General features: G+C 53.3%; 5 protein-coding genes across 5 annotated transcripts; 3 read left to right on the top strand and 2 right to left on the bottom strand.

Moving 5' to 3' along the window:
- Nucleotides 1-255: 255 nt before the first annotated feature.
- Nucleotides 256-1,822, top strand: Z520_10462 (uncharacterized protein; the record flags this gene model as incomplete). Its single annotated transcript, XM_016780954.1, has 3 exons — nucleotides 256-323; nucleotides 373-1,624; nucleotides 1,676-1,822. The coding sequence occupies 3 exons, from the start codon at nucleotides 256-258 to the stop codon at nucleotides 1,820-1,822; spliced, it is 1,467 nt and encodes a 488-aa protein (XP_016627960.1).
- Nucleotides 1,823-3,732: 1,910 nt separating this feature from the next.
- On the top strand, nucleotides 3,733-4,839 carry Z520_10461 (uncharacterized protein; the record flags this gene model as incomplete). The annotated part of the gene is made up of 1 exon (XM_016780953.1): nucleotides 3,733-4,839. The coding sequence occupies one exon, from the start codon at nucleotides 3,733-3,735 to the stop codon at nucleotides 4,837-4,839; it is 1,107 nt and encodes a 368-aa protein (XP_016627959.1).
- Nucleotides 4,840-5,668: 829 nt separating this feature from the next.
- Z520_10460 (uncharacterized protein) lies at nucleotides 5,669-6,391 on the bottom strand (the record flags this gene model as incomplete). The annotated part of the gene is made up of 1 exon (XM_016780952.1): nucleotides 5,669-6,391. One exon carries the CDS (start codon nucleotides 6,389-6,391, stop codon nucleotides 5,669-5,671), a length of 723 nt encoding a protein of 240 aa, XP_016627958.1.
- A 904-nt stretch (nucleotides 6,392-7,295) lies between these two features.
- Nucleotides 7,296-8,685, top strand: Z520_10459 (uncharacterized protein; the record flags this gene model as incomplete). The annotated part of the gene is made up of 4 exons (XM_016780951.1): nucleotides 7,296-7,314; nucleotides 7,372-7,418; nucleotides 7,489-7,632; nucleotides 7,729-8,685. 4 exons carry the CDS (start codon nucleotides 7,296-7,298, stop codon nucleotides 8,683-8,685), a joined length of 1,167 nt encoding a protein of 388 aa, XP_016627957.1.
- A 957-nt stretch (nucleotides 8,686-9,642) lies between these two features.
- Z520_10458 (uncharacterized protein) lies at nucleotides 9,643-12,125 on the bottom strand (the record flags this gene model as incomplete). The annotated part of the gene is made up of 3 exons (XM_016780950.1): nucleotides 9,643-11,193; nucleotides 11,251-11,705; nucleotides 11,768-12,125. The coding sequence occupies 3 exons, from the start codon at nucleotides 12,123-12,125 to the stop codon at nucleotides 9,643-9,645; spliced, it is 2,364 nt and encodes a 787-aa protein (XP_016627956.1).
- Nucleotides 12,126-12,797: the final 672 nt, after the last annotated feature.

The raw sequence follows: 12,797 nt of genomic DNA, 5'->3' as shown, positions 1-12,797 counted from the left end.
GCGTAGATGAATCCTCGGCTAAGGGTCGTGCCATTCGGATATGCCAACCTCCACACACAAAACACGATGGTCTAGTTCAGGTCGAGCGCGGGTACTTATCCAAACCTCGCCTCCCCTTTTCCTTTTCTCGGTCATGGTCGCTCGTTATTGCTTAGTATATCCCATACGTCTGGAGTGTTCAATGGTCAGCTAGGAGCACGGGGAGCTGTCCACATCTCGATTTGAAAACTGCATTGTAGCCAAAAATTCGTCACAATGGTCAAAGCCAGCGAGGTTCTATTTTACCTCTTCCACCCCCAGCAGTTGCGCTCCATCATTCAATGGTGAGTTGAGTAAGGTGTCCATGGCGTGTGACCACTGACACCTGCTCAGGAAAGTCTGGCACAATCCTGTCCACGAACGAGATGAATCCAAAGAAACTGAAGTCACCAAGCAATGCTTCAAATACCTGAACTTGACCAGTCGCTCATTCAGTGCCGTCATTCAAGAGTTACACCCAGAGCTTTTGCTGCCTGTAACTGTGTTCTACCTGGTCCTGCGCGGCTTGGACACCATTGAAGATGATACCTCCATCCCCGCAAAGAAGAAGGAGCCAGTCCTGCGCAACTTCGATGAGGTGCTTGACATTGATGGATGGACTTATACTGAGAATAGGCCAGAAGAGAAGGATCGCGACCTGTTGCTCAACTACGGATGTGTTGTCGAAGAATTTAAAAAGCTCAAACCTGCCTACCAAGTTATCATCAAGGATATCGCAAAGAGAATGGGCAATGGAATGGCCGACTACTGCCTGAAATCCGAGAACAATGAGTTTTCTGTCATCACGTGCGCCGAGTACGACGAATATTGTTACTATGTGGCGGGATTGGTTGGTGAGGGATGCACGAGAATGTTTGTGGAAAGCAAATTCGGGAATCCGGTTCTGCTGGACAGACCCCACCTTCACAAGTCGATGGGGATCTTCCTGCAAAAGACTAACATCATCCGGGACGTGCGAGAGGATTCCGACGACAACAGAGTGTTCTGGCCGAAGGAGATCTGGTCGAAGCACGTGGACAAATTCGAAGATCTCTTCCAGCCCGAGTACAAGGAGCAGGCATTGAATTGCAGCGCGGAGATGGTATTGAACGCGCTCAACCATGCCGACGAATGTATTTTCTACATGGCTGGGCTTAGGGAGCAGAGCGTATTCAACTTTTGCGCCATTCCACAGACCATGGCGATTGCGACGTTGGACCTCTGCTTCAGGAATTACGCCATGTTTCAGCGCAACATCAAAATCACAAAGGGTGAGGCCTGTCAGATCATGATCGAATCAACCCAGAACCTTCAGGTGGCATGCGAAGTGTTCCGCCGACATATCCATTCCATCCGCAAGAAGAATCGGCCGCAGGACCCGAATTTTCTGAAAATCAGCATTGCATGTGGCAAGGTGGAGCAGTTCATCGAGTCAATATTCCCATCCCAAAAGGTGGAGGAGATCTTGGCCAAGAACAAGGCCGACGAGGCTCGGGCAGCCCTTGCAAAGTCAGACAAGGATGCAGCAGATTCGAGAGGATTAAAGGAGACACTCGCCTTGTTCGGCGCCGTGATCGGGATGTTACTCTTCGTTACTGCCATTATGGTGAGCGAGCCCTTGTTCTGATTTTGCAAGTTAGCGCTAACAAGACACTAGGTTGCGGCTGCGTGGTTTATGGGTGCCCAATTCGACGTGGCTTTTGACGAAGTGAAGAAGTCCTGGGGACAGATCTTGAGTGGGGACGTCTTCAAAGGACCGCAAAACAGCACTTCGACCGACACCGCCCGTCATGGCGAACTATGATTGTTTGTCGTTGTTGTCCCGCGATGCTCGGCAGAGGGTGTGGATTGTTGCTAATAGCACACATGTATTTGCCCGCGGGTGTTGGCGGCATTGCAGGTTTAGTTCGAGAATAATGCCATTTCCAAAAGCATGTTCAGCTCACGAGATCAGACACAGGGTTTTGTTTTGTTGGAGGAATTGCCTCTGAAGCACGGATGTCAAATTGCAACTCAGCCGCTCTCATTGACTGTTGTTGTGCCGAAGATGTGCTAAAATCGATTGCTCGAAACTGACAATTGACAGGCCCGAGATGACATTCTCTGAGGAGTCTTGTTACCTTCGAGCGAACATTCTTCTTCCTGAGTGGTACAGGTGTGATGTTCCAAGGTTTCCAAGGTCATTTGTACCCTTCTCTAGGTACGTAGGTGGTGCAGTAGAATAGGTGCAAAAGGCTGTGTGGACGGCACTGATGGTGAGTGCTGGTGACGTCGATGGCGTGGTTGACGGACTAAAAGCAATGAGGAGTATAAACAACTGCCAATGGCAACAGCAATGGCTAGCATACCGAGGGCGTGCCTGGGCATTGTGCTTCAAGTTGTGTCGGTGCCAGTGCCTGTGTGGGTGCCTTGGGCTTGCTCTGGGGGGGAACAACGCTCCCTGCTACTCGTCCGGATAGGTGTGTAACTGATGGGGGCCACCAGGGGAGGGAAAGGCTACTTGGGTGCCACCGGAGCGGCCCAGAGGAGTCTCAAGAGGAGCCCGACCGACGTCATGCAACCACTCGTAGACTGTGCTGGAGAGTTTTCCCCGCTCTTCTTTTGTGCAAACGTCGTTATTCGTTACCGCCCGACACTCGGAGCCAGCCTCTTCCCTTTGGCCCCTTGCTCCTTCATCCTTTCGTTTCGCCTTCTCCCCTGTTCAACGTCTTCCTTCTCCTTGTTGGCGTGTTGAGTGGCACCCTCTTCTTCAAGTTTGGGAGGCGACAAGCAGCGATTCCTTCTTCTCACTTCTGCCACGTTTCCGCCGCCAACGAGGGAAAAAACGCTCAATCTCCCTTCGCACGTTCTACCTGCCTCCCGACATTTCCTCGTTCCTTTCCCATTCAGGTATCAACAGCCTTCGCGGTTGATGTTGTCGATCGCGAGATGAGAAGCGATCTTAGCAAAGCTTGGGCGGCCCTTTGCCTCGGGGTTGATCAGGGATCGACCATCTCTGATCCTCGATGCTCACACCTCGCCCGCGTCCAGAGGTGGGCCTTTCACAGAAATGGCATCCTCGATTCCTCGTCCTCTAGCATCTAGCATTCCTGTAACATGGCACTCCTGGCCAAATAAGCATTCTGCGGCGCCCGTGAGACGCGGCCCCATCTGCCGACCCGTCCAGTTTGCCGTTAAATACGAGCCCCATGACCAATGTCTGCTCTCTGTTCAGTCTTCTTTCATCCTTCCGTCCAGTTGAATTCGAGCGCCTCTAAACAACCCAATGGACTCTTTTAATGTCGGTGTAGAGGTAGCTACACAAATGACGTCTTCACTATAGACACACCGCGCGTTTTTACTTATTTGCTTATGGTGCCTCCTGTGCCTGCAGTTTTAAGCGCAATCCCGCTCCTCTGTACGAGCTTCGCAGCCTACGATATACATCAAACCTTCAACTGTGCCCCTGCAATATGTTTGCTCTTCAGTGAACTGTCCGATCTGCGTCCAATCAAATACAGAAATTGCTTCTTGGTCAGCCAATAGGCCAATATATCCTTGCAAGCCCGTGCTTTTGTGCACCGAAACCTCCGTTGCAGCGCTTTACAAGTCGGGCGCTCGGTGCTGCTAGGCGTTCCTGATAGCCGGCGAACCATTCCCAATCTCCAGACACCACGCGAGGTGCATTGCCGAACCACGACGAACAGCCGCGTGTAACGCCCGGCCTCTTTCAAAATGGATCAGGCTCTGGGTTTAGGCCTCAACGGGGTCAACCTCGCCATCACACACCAGGACAAGGTTATCGATCCTCTCCACCGCAGATACAAGAAGATGCGTGGCAGAGTCCCTCAGCCCGATCCCGATCTCATGGACAGAAGAACAATGGAAGAGAAGGGCCTCGTCCTACGCCGTCGGCGCGATGTCGCCTCAGACGAAGAGATTGTGGAAGTGGTGAGGCACAAGGGAGACATTCTACCCCGACGGCCTGGTCGGTCTGGACAGCGCCAGAGAGCCAGCTCCATGCACAGCGGTCGGGATATTGGTGCAGGCGCCGCCGCCGGTGCGGGCGCAGGTGCGCTTGTTGCCCACCGTGGCCGAGGTCAAGACAGAGACAATTACTATGACTCTGAAGGCTCCGTGCCTCCACGATCACGCGTGCGAGCAAAGTCGTCGTCAGGTCGCTCCCGCCGCCGTCGAAGCTCCTCAAGCTCTTCGTCCTCGCTCGTCTCGTCCACCGAGGAAGAGAAGAATATCCGGAAGATGCAACGTAAAAAATGGCTCACCGCTGCTCTAGCAAGCGTGGCCACAATCCACGCCGCCTCCAAAGTCTATTCCTCCATCGAATCGCACGACAAACGAATGGAACAGGTCCGCGCGGGCAAAATGTCCCCAGAGGAAGCCCACAAACAACAACGTGCATCTCGGTGGCAAGACGCCGCGGCCATTGGCATTGCGGCATTGGGCCTCAAAGGTGCGGTGAGCGAGTGGAATGAACTGTCTGAGGAGCACAGTCAACACAAGGAGCTGCTTCAGCAGAAAGAAGAACACCACAAAAAGCGTATGGAACGCGAGAGACGCAAGCGGGCCAGGGAACGAGGCGGCTACTACAAGGGCCGAGACGGGAACTGGTACTACGACGGTCCCGAGCCACAGAGCAGTGAGAGCTACCGTGGGAGCCGTACCGGTGCAGGGGCGGGTGGCCATTACGACGATGAACGCGCAATCAGAGACTCGAATCGCGCGAAAAAGGCGTGGGATGAAGATGGCGATCTCGATGACTACAGCAGCAGGAGATCCCGGTCTCGACGTGCGGTGAGTCGCAGTCGTGCCAGCGACTACTGATTTTCAGCGTCCGGCGTTCCTCGTGTCTCTCCTCGTCCCATATTTGCTGGTGCAAGAAGAGGTTCCTGTTGCGGTACACGATGCGCTGACGCCTCGTTTTCTGGCGCGAAAGGAGTCTAGAAGCCCGTCAAGATCGCCGGACCCTATGACGAAGTACCACAGAAATAAGCTGGAAAAGACTCGCACGACCGTTGGAAATTTTGGCGCAGACTTGGCTGGGGATGCGATGGGTATCTGAGGCGAGTCAGCGAGACTGGAGAGCATCATATCGGGAAACCAGGCGAGGGCATGTGTTCGTCGATTTAGCTTGCCAATTGCACATCACCGCTTTGCAACCAAATTTCGGGCCCAGATGGGCATATCACGAGACTTTGAGAGAGGCAAGTCAGGTATGGGTTGGTGGAAAACTTGAAAGGGCTCGTTTACGCGTTCTTCTTAGCGATACGATGATTTTCGACTCGTGCGTTGGGTTGTTCGAATTTTTCTCCGAGGGGACGGGAAAGGACAAAGTTAGAAAAGTCAGTTTACGACTTCAATGAGGCCATGAGACATGAATGATGATATGGCGCAATAGATTTGATTGTCATCGATTTGATGCTTGTCTTGATCTTTCGGAGGAGCTGGTAAGCAGGTGTTTCGCTTGAAGCAAAATTCGAACCACGCCGGTCAAATGCTGGTAGTAGGGGATGATGTTATATCGTCAGGGAAGCCTCCTAGCCAGTGTCGACCTCTAAGAAAATCGGAGCCACGTTGATCTTATCTGCATTGCAACCTTTTCTCTAACCACCATCCTTCATGCAGCAAGCTTGCAGTATCCCTATGTAGGTGTTCATAATGCCTTTTCTTTCTTGCCCCAGACCTCTATTAGAAATGGTTGGCCAGAGATCGAATCCCAGTCCAACACCCCGTCCTTGATGGGTAGCTGCGCGGGCTGTGAGACGACGAGTCTCGCCACATCATCACTGTCGGTCCATCTGACCTCGAACGCGTCGGGACCTCGAGTGGCCAGTTTGGGGTTGAATCCATCGCACGAAGGGCTGGATTCCAGAGTCTTGAAAATGGACGTGATGCCCACTCCGTGCGTCGCCACCAGCAGGATTCGATCTTGTTCTTTGACCAACTTGGCCTCGACGCCAACGATGCGGGCAAAGGCTCGCTTGAGCCGTCTCACGAAATCGTCAAAGAGCTCCACGCCAGGGCCACCATCGGCGCTCCGCGGGTTGCCCATGTCGATCGTGTCGTACGAGCGGCCCTCGAGCTCCCCGAGAGCCTGTCCCGTCAGATCCTGGTCCGCATAGACTTGGACACCGGGACGGTCTGCGAGGATGGGCTTAATCGTCTGCACCATTCGCAACAGGGGCGAGTGATACACAGCGTCGATCTTTTGTCCGCGTAACTTGTCAGCGAGGACTTGGGCTTCTCTGTGGCCCTTCTCCGTCAAGCTGGTGTCTCGCAGGCCTTGAAGGATTCGGTCGATGTTGTCCTGTGTCTCGCCGTGGCGGACGAAAAGGAGGTGTAGCTTTCCGCCTTGAGGTTTAGGTGCGGAGTCCATATCTTCCTGAAGGCCACCCGGTAGACTCAGAGGTGGGATTTTTTTCTTTCCCTCCGGGAAGATAAGTGTGTGCTGTTTAGGTATTATCTGTGCACAATGCCAGCTTACCGAGGGTTGCAAAAGTTGTGGCAGACGATAAGCCGCGGACTAAAGGAGCACGACATCACATACTTCCCGCAAAGGTACCTATTGGTATGGCTCGATGCTTCGCCTCGCGTGCTTGTCCGAAACTCGGGACGTCGCTAACCCCACAGTCAATCTTGGGGAACTTGAGGCCATTGCGGAGATGATGATCTACGTCATACCAGGCTGAGACTGCTACACATGCCTGAGTCCGAGGATGGCGAACCAAGTTGAGATATCAATGGGTGTCTTGTCTGCTTTTAGAGATCGATGCATTCTATTCTTCGTCTACGCGATTAGCTCTATGCTGAGAGTGCGCCCACCCGCTTACCGAGTACAGTCGAGCACTATTCAGCTCCGTTGGATTCAGAGTGTATTTGTGTCAGACTGTGTCACTTGGTTCTCGACCCGGCTCGACGGTACACTGGACCGAACTCTTAGATATTGCCGGTAGATCTTCAATCAGGAAACTCACAGGCAACGAAGAAGGCTGTCTGTTCAGCCTCGCCTGGCCTCAGCCTCCCCTTTTGGACGTAGGAGGGCGTGGAGGGGTAGTGCCGCTGACTAAGGAAACTCTTGGCATTACGGTAGGCTGCGAGCACAATGCCGCCGCTTCACCTCAATTGCGCCTACGTCGATCGCTCGTGCTGGTAGCAGTGTGCACACAGGGTTTACATTAATCTTCGACCTCTGTTTCGCCCGCCTCTGCTTCCTCGATCCCCTCCTATCCCGTGAGCTCCGAAGCTGTGAGCTCACACAGGCCTCAACCCTTCCTCCCAAGATGGCCGAACCACCCATCGGTAAGACCCCTCGCCAGCCCACATTGCATTGATCTCTGCTGACACAGGCACCCATAGTCCTCGATGGGGGTACCGGTTTCCTCAAGGTCGGCTATGCAGCTCAAGTACGTTTGCCCATGCCCTTGACCGTTGCCTCCAGATGAACCCGGAATCTAACCAGTCACCTCACGACAGAACTTCCCCGAACACCAGTTCCCCTCCATCGTCGGCCGCCCGATTCTGCGGTCGGAAGAGCGGGCAGGAGATATCGTGGTCAAGGACATTATGTGTGGAGACGAGGCCGCCGCTGCAAGGTCCATGCTACAAATTAGCTATCCTGTGAGGACCTTCTCTAAGACCCCAGGCACAAAAAAGACTGCTCCACGCCGGTAAAGTCGGGAAGATGGCTGACCCCAAGAATGAACTGAGGTACAGATGGAAAACGGCATCGTCAAGAAATGGGACGACATGCAACATCTCTGGGACTTCACCTTCTTCGAGAAATTAAAGGTCGACCCACGGGGCCGCAAAATCCTGTTGACGGAACCACCAATGAACCCGCTCAAGAACAGGGAGCAGATGTGCGAGGTCATGTTCGAGCGTTACGGCTTCGGCGGGGTCTATGTCGCCATCCAAGCTGTGTTGGCGCTCTACGCACAAGGCCTCTCCTCAGGCGTGGTCGTCGATTCCGGCGACGGCGTCACCCATATCGTCCCCGTATACGAGTCCACAGTCCTCAACCATCTCACTCGCCGCCTAGACGTCGCCGGCCGTGACGTAACCCGGAACCTCATTGCCCTCCTTCTACGACGAGGCTATGCGCTAAATCGCACCGCCGACTTCGAAACTGTGCGTCAAATCAAGGAGAAGCTCTGCTACGTCTCATACGACCTGACACTCGATCAACGTCTATCAGAAGAAACCACCGTCCTGGTCGAGTCGTACACATTACCAGACGGCCGCGTGATCCGCGTAGGCAGCGAACGCTTCGAAGCCCCCGAGTGCCTTTTCCAGCCGCACCTGGTCGACGTCGAACAACCCGGCATCGCCGAATTTCTGTTCAACACCATCCAAGCTGCCGACGTGGACGTTCGCTCTTCCCTGTATAAAGCGATTGTGCTCTCCGGCGGCAGTAGCATGTATCCCGGCCTCCCCTCGCGCCTGGAGAAGGAACTCAAGCAACTCTGGCTCACCCGCGTGCTAGGTGGCAATCCGGAACGCCTCAACAAATTCAAGGTGCGGATCGAGGATCCCCCGAGGAGGAGACACATGGTGTTCTTGGGCGGCGCCGTCTTGGCCAATATCATGTCGGACAAAGAGAACATGTGGATCTCCAAGCAGGAGTGGGAGGAACAAGGGCCTCGGATACTCGAGAAGTTGGGTCCGAGATAGTGAGCCAGCAAAATGGTGATAGAAATGTGGGGTGCTCAATTATCGGGAGGGGAGAGGTTGACAGAGATTAGGGGCGATTGGTCCTCGGGCGAGCTGGACTCTGCTGGACGCCGAAGGGAACGAAGCTACAATACACTTTCTCAACCAGGTTCGCAGTATGCCATACTCTGTGACTTCCAACCTTTTCTTGGCTCCTGCGATCCGAAGCTGCCATTAACCATTCTCTCTGCACTGTTGAGAGAGCAAGGAGAAACAGGACGGACGGGGCCGAGCAGGGCTACAAAAAGGAAGACGCGCGCCCCCATGCTGGTTGCAGAGTCAAGTCCCAAGGCCCTCAAGGGATACTATCGCAGCGGCGACGGGAGTACGAAGGAAACGACGGACGATAACTGACCCTCTTATACAAAAGCCAAACAGCAACTGTATTGAAAAATGAGTCAGAAAAAAAAGGAAAAAAAGAAACTAGACTGAAAGCGCATCCAAAAGTTTTCCTTTACTCGGATTTTTTCTTCTCTGTCCGTTCGTCCGCGGCAATGAGTGAGTGATACAAAAAGTATGGAAATGAAGCAAGCCGAGTCGAGTCGAGTTGGGTCGAGTCAAGAGGAGAAGAGAAGACACCCTCCTTTCGTCCAAGCCGTAAAACCGTCCCCAGGCCCAGCTCGCTCTCGCCTGTCTGTATCCTGAGCGAAAACGACATTCTCAGCACTGGAAATATTGTTGCGTGGCTGTATAGTAATCTTAGATTTATATGTATGTGTGCAAGAAAATGAAATGGCCTAATTGTTTCTTTTCTTTTGGATGACAACGCAATTTTTGTGCAATCCTGTGTACCTAGGTATATACCTTAAATGCCTTGCGGGCCGCATTTCAAGCCCGCCGCTTTTGTAAGTGCCTCTGTGAGTCGATAGTTATAACTTTCAGATTCGTTGAAATCATTCGAGTTGCGATCACAAACCCCTAAATCGACCTTGGCGTACGGAAAGCATCCATATACTGATTGGCAACAGGTGGGATCCAAGCTTCGCCGGCGAGTGATGGATGCCGCGAAGCATATGACATGCCGTCTTGTCCAGCTTGATCATGGTTCGGTGACGGCTCAAAGTCCCACGTACCGTTGCCAAAGAAGTCCAAAACCTCAGCATCGGGCATGGCAAGATCCATGTTCAACGCGTGTGCCTCAACCATGATCCCGTAGTCGCCTTCAAAGTCCTCTTCTGACCAATTATATGGTATAACGAACCCCTGTGTCGTGGTGGGGACCACTCCGGGTTGAGTTGTTTCGAAAGTTTGTGGCTCACTTATACTGGTAGAACTGTAAGGTACCTCCGCTCCAGGTATCTCCTCAAACTGAGGGATCGCAGCTGGATGTCCGCGGGGTATGTTAGGAGGGCGCCAAAGACTTGACGGAGTTTCACTTGGCTCGATGGGTGCCGGTTGTACGCCAGGCGTCGAAACCTTACCGACTTGATGCTTGGTAATCATCTGTCCGATCAAAAAGCAAGCAGCATCGGCAATCGGCCAGATTTCTCGCAGGCGCAGCAGTGCTCGGATACAAATATGAAACTGGTGTCCTGGGAGTGCTCCGACACTTTGACCCTTCGCTTTGATATCCACCAGGAAGGAAGCAAGGGCGAGCAGCATAAAACTCACCGACAGTGGCGGGAGAAATCTGATTAGGTCTCGCTCTTGAAGAGTTTCGACCATTTCCGCGATCTTCTCGGCTGCTTCCTTGACCTTGGATGTTGGGCTATTCTCCGTGCCACTTGGTCGCTTGGACAATGACTGAGGGCGATTGAGAGCTTCAGACGCCATCAGATAGAGCATTCTCAATGTTGAACGGTGCATCAAAAGAGAATCGGAAGTGGAAGGATCGGGATCACCACTGCTGTTGGTCATGACCAGCCAACAACTGGGTGGAAGATCCCTGTACCACTGGTCAAGGTCATGTTGCAGGTCGAGATACTGCTTCCCGTTGACTTCGGATCTTTTGGGAGTATAAAGCATGGTGGATTCGGATGTGGAGCCGCCAAAGCCGCGCAGGTGGTAGAAGTGTTGGAGGATCTGTCCAATGAAGAGCAGCAGTTTGAGCTTTGCGATATACATCTCAGCCAACATGGATCTCACATGTCTATCCGTGAGAAAAGCATTGCCCTTGAGTGATGAGATGGCCGAGGACGTAGGCTCGATTTCGAAATCGTCCATTTTCAGCGGTGGAAGTCTAATGTCTTCGTCCTTGATTCGCATTGGTCTTCGCATGCTGATCGAGATGACTCTGTCGCGGTGCACGCAACTCCACCATATTCGTCTCCACAAAGCGCTGGTCTTCGGATCCTTCTGCGCATGTGTAAAGGGCTGATTCAGCCCGATGCTGGTGGCAAGAGAAATGCAGACTCCAAGCCAATGCCAGGGGTCTTTTTGGTCGTTCTCGGAAACATACCAGTAATTTAAAAGGAGCAATGACTGGATTAATGCAATTCGATCTACGTCCCAGTCAAAATCGTAGAGTAGCTGAATAAGTTAGAAGAGCAACAATACTGTGCAAAGTCGTGAGTTTCAACCGCTCACCTTGACCTTTTGGTAGAAATCGGCTCTTGCAGCTCTCCGACTTTCATAACCTGCTTCTTGGAGGAGCGGCAACTCGACAAAGGCAGTGCCGGAGAACAGTATGGCTTGAAAGACGACGAGGCTGATCTTCGGAGAGCCATATTTGCCGCCCAAAGCCCCCAGAAAGTCTTCCAAGTCCACGATCGGCATGAACGGGTGGACATAGAGCACATAGGATCGAATTAGCTGATCATGAAGCTCACCCAAGGGCAAGCTCAACGCACCCCGGCGACGCAGGAACTCCAAGTCGTCCTGCCGAATTTCGGGACGAGAAGGGCGAATGTAGTGCGGCAGATCATCGACACCTCCGGCGACGGATACATTAGAAGCAGCACCTGCCGAGTTCGGCGGGCCCAAACTGTTGGTTCGAGGGACGACAGGAGGGGTCGGAAAGTTGCTAGGTACGAGGGGAGGCACTAAGGGAGTTCTTGCGTCACTAAAGCGTTTGCTGGCAGTGCAACCATCTGGGAGGTCTTACCTTGATTCGGTTGGCCTGAGGCAGCGAGTTCAAGTGCTGCTGGAGCTGCATCGTTGGAACCATTGGGGAATTGCTCTAAAGCGGTCTTTGGCTGCGCCTGGGAAATCGCCGGAAGGGCAACGGGGCGATTCGACTGGCGCTTCTGCAGACGATACTTCCTGCTCCGTCTCGATTCGAGGATGACACACTCGATGCCGTCCGAGGAGCAGTTGTGGCAAGGAACACCCGATTTGACCAGGTCGCACTTCACCTTGCGAGTCCTGCAGTGATGACAGGCTTGCGAAGCTCTCTTCTTGACAACGCGGTCGGTGGCATTGGAACCACTGGCGGTCGAGGCTTCTCCTGGTTCCAAACTCATGGCAAACCTTGCTAGGACGTTGAGGCTAGGAGAGAGCACACATTGTACTCGGTACGTCTAGATGTCAAGTCTTGGGGCGTGCCAACCAGCAACGATGCAAATTCTGCGCACAAGCACCACGAGCTGATTGACGGGCGAGATGTCAGACGACGCGCGAGGCCGGTGCGTGGCTGATAGATACTGACGGTGGGCGTTTCAAGAGAGTCGAAGGCTTTTCACTTGGGAAGTGGCTTGTGCATATCCTGGAGAGGGCGGCAGAGATGGAGAGGAGCAACTTGACAGCTCTTAGGGACTCGCTCCGGCCGATCAAAGGGGAAACCGCAAGGTGCTGGAGGTTCTGGAGGTGCTGAATAGGGAATTACGTGTAGTGGTAATAGGGTGGATGAGTGGATGAGTGGATGAGATGAGATGGTCGGTGCTTTTGGTGGTTGGGTGGCAGTGGCAATGGCAGTGGCAGCGGATGACAAGGCGGAGGGAGGAATCATGCACCCCGCACAATGCAATGCGCTGGACTATTTTGTTATTGGAAACACAAGCCACCCACAGTCAACACCCAGGGCGTCACGGGCGTCTAGTAATCAATCACTCGCGAGAAAACCCATGCCCTTTTAGTTGCCCTTCTATTCACACCCTCTTGCTGAGCCACTCACTCTCCTGCATCAGGATGCACAG

Source organism: Fonsecaea multimorphosa (genome assembly GCF_000836435.1).
Source record: "Fonsecaea multimorphosa CBS 102226 unplaced genomic scaffold supercont1.30, whole genome shotgun sequence".
Lineage (NCBI taxonomy): Eukaryota > Fungi > Ascomycota > Eurotiomycetes > Chaetothyriales > Herpotrichiellaceae > Fonsecaea > Fonsecaea multimorphosa.
Note: the sequence above shows the minus strand (reverse complement) of the source record. Positions and strands in the feature narration are given on the sequence as shown.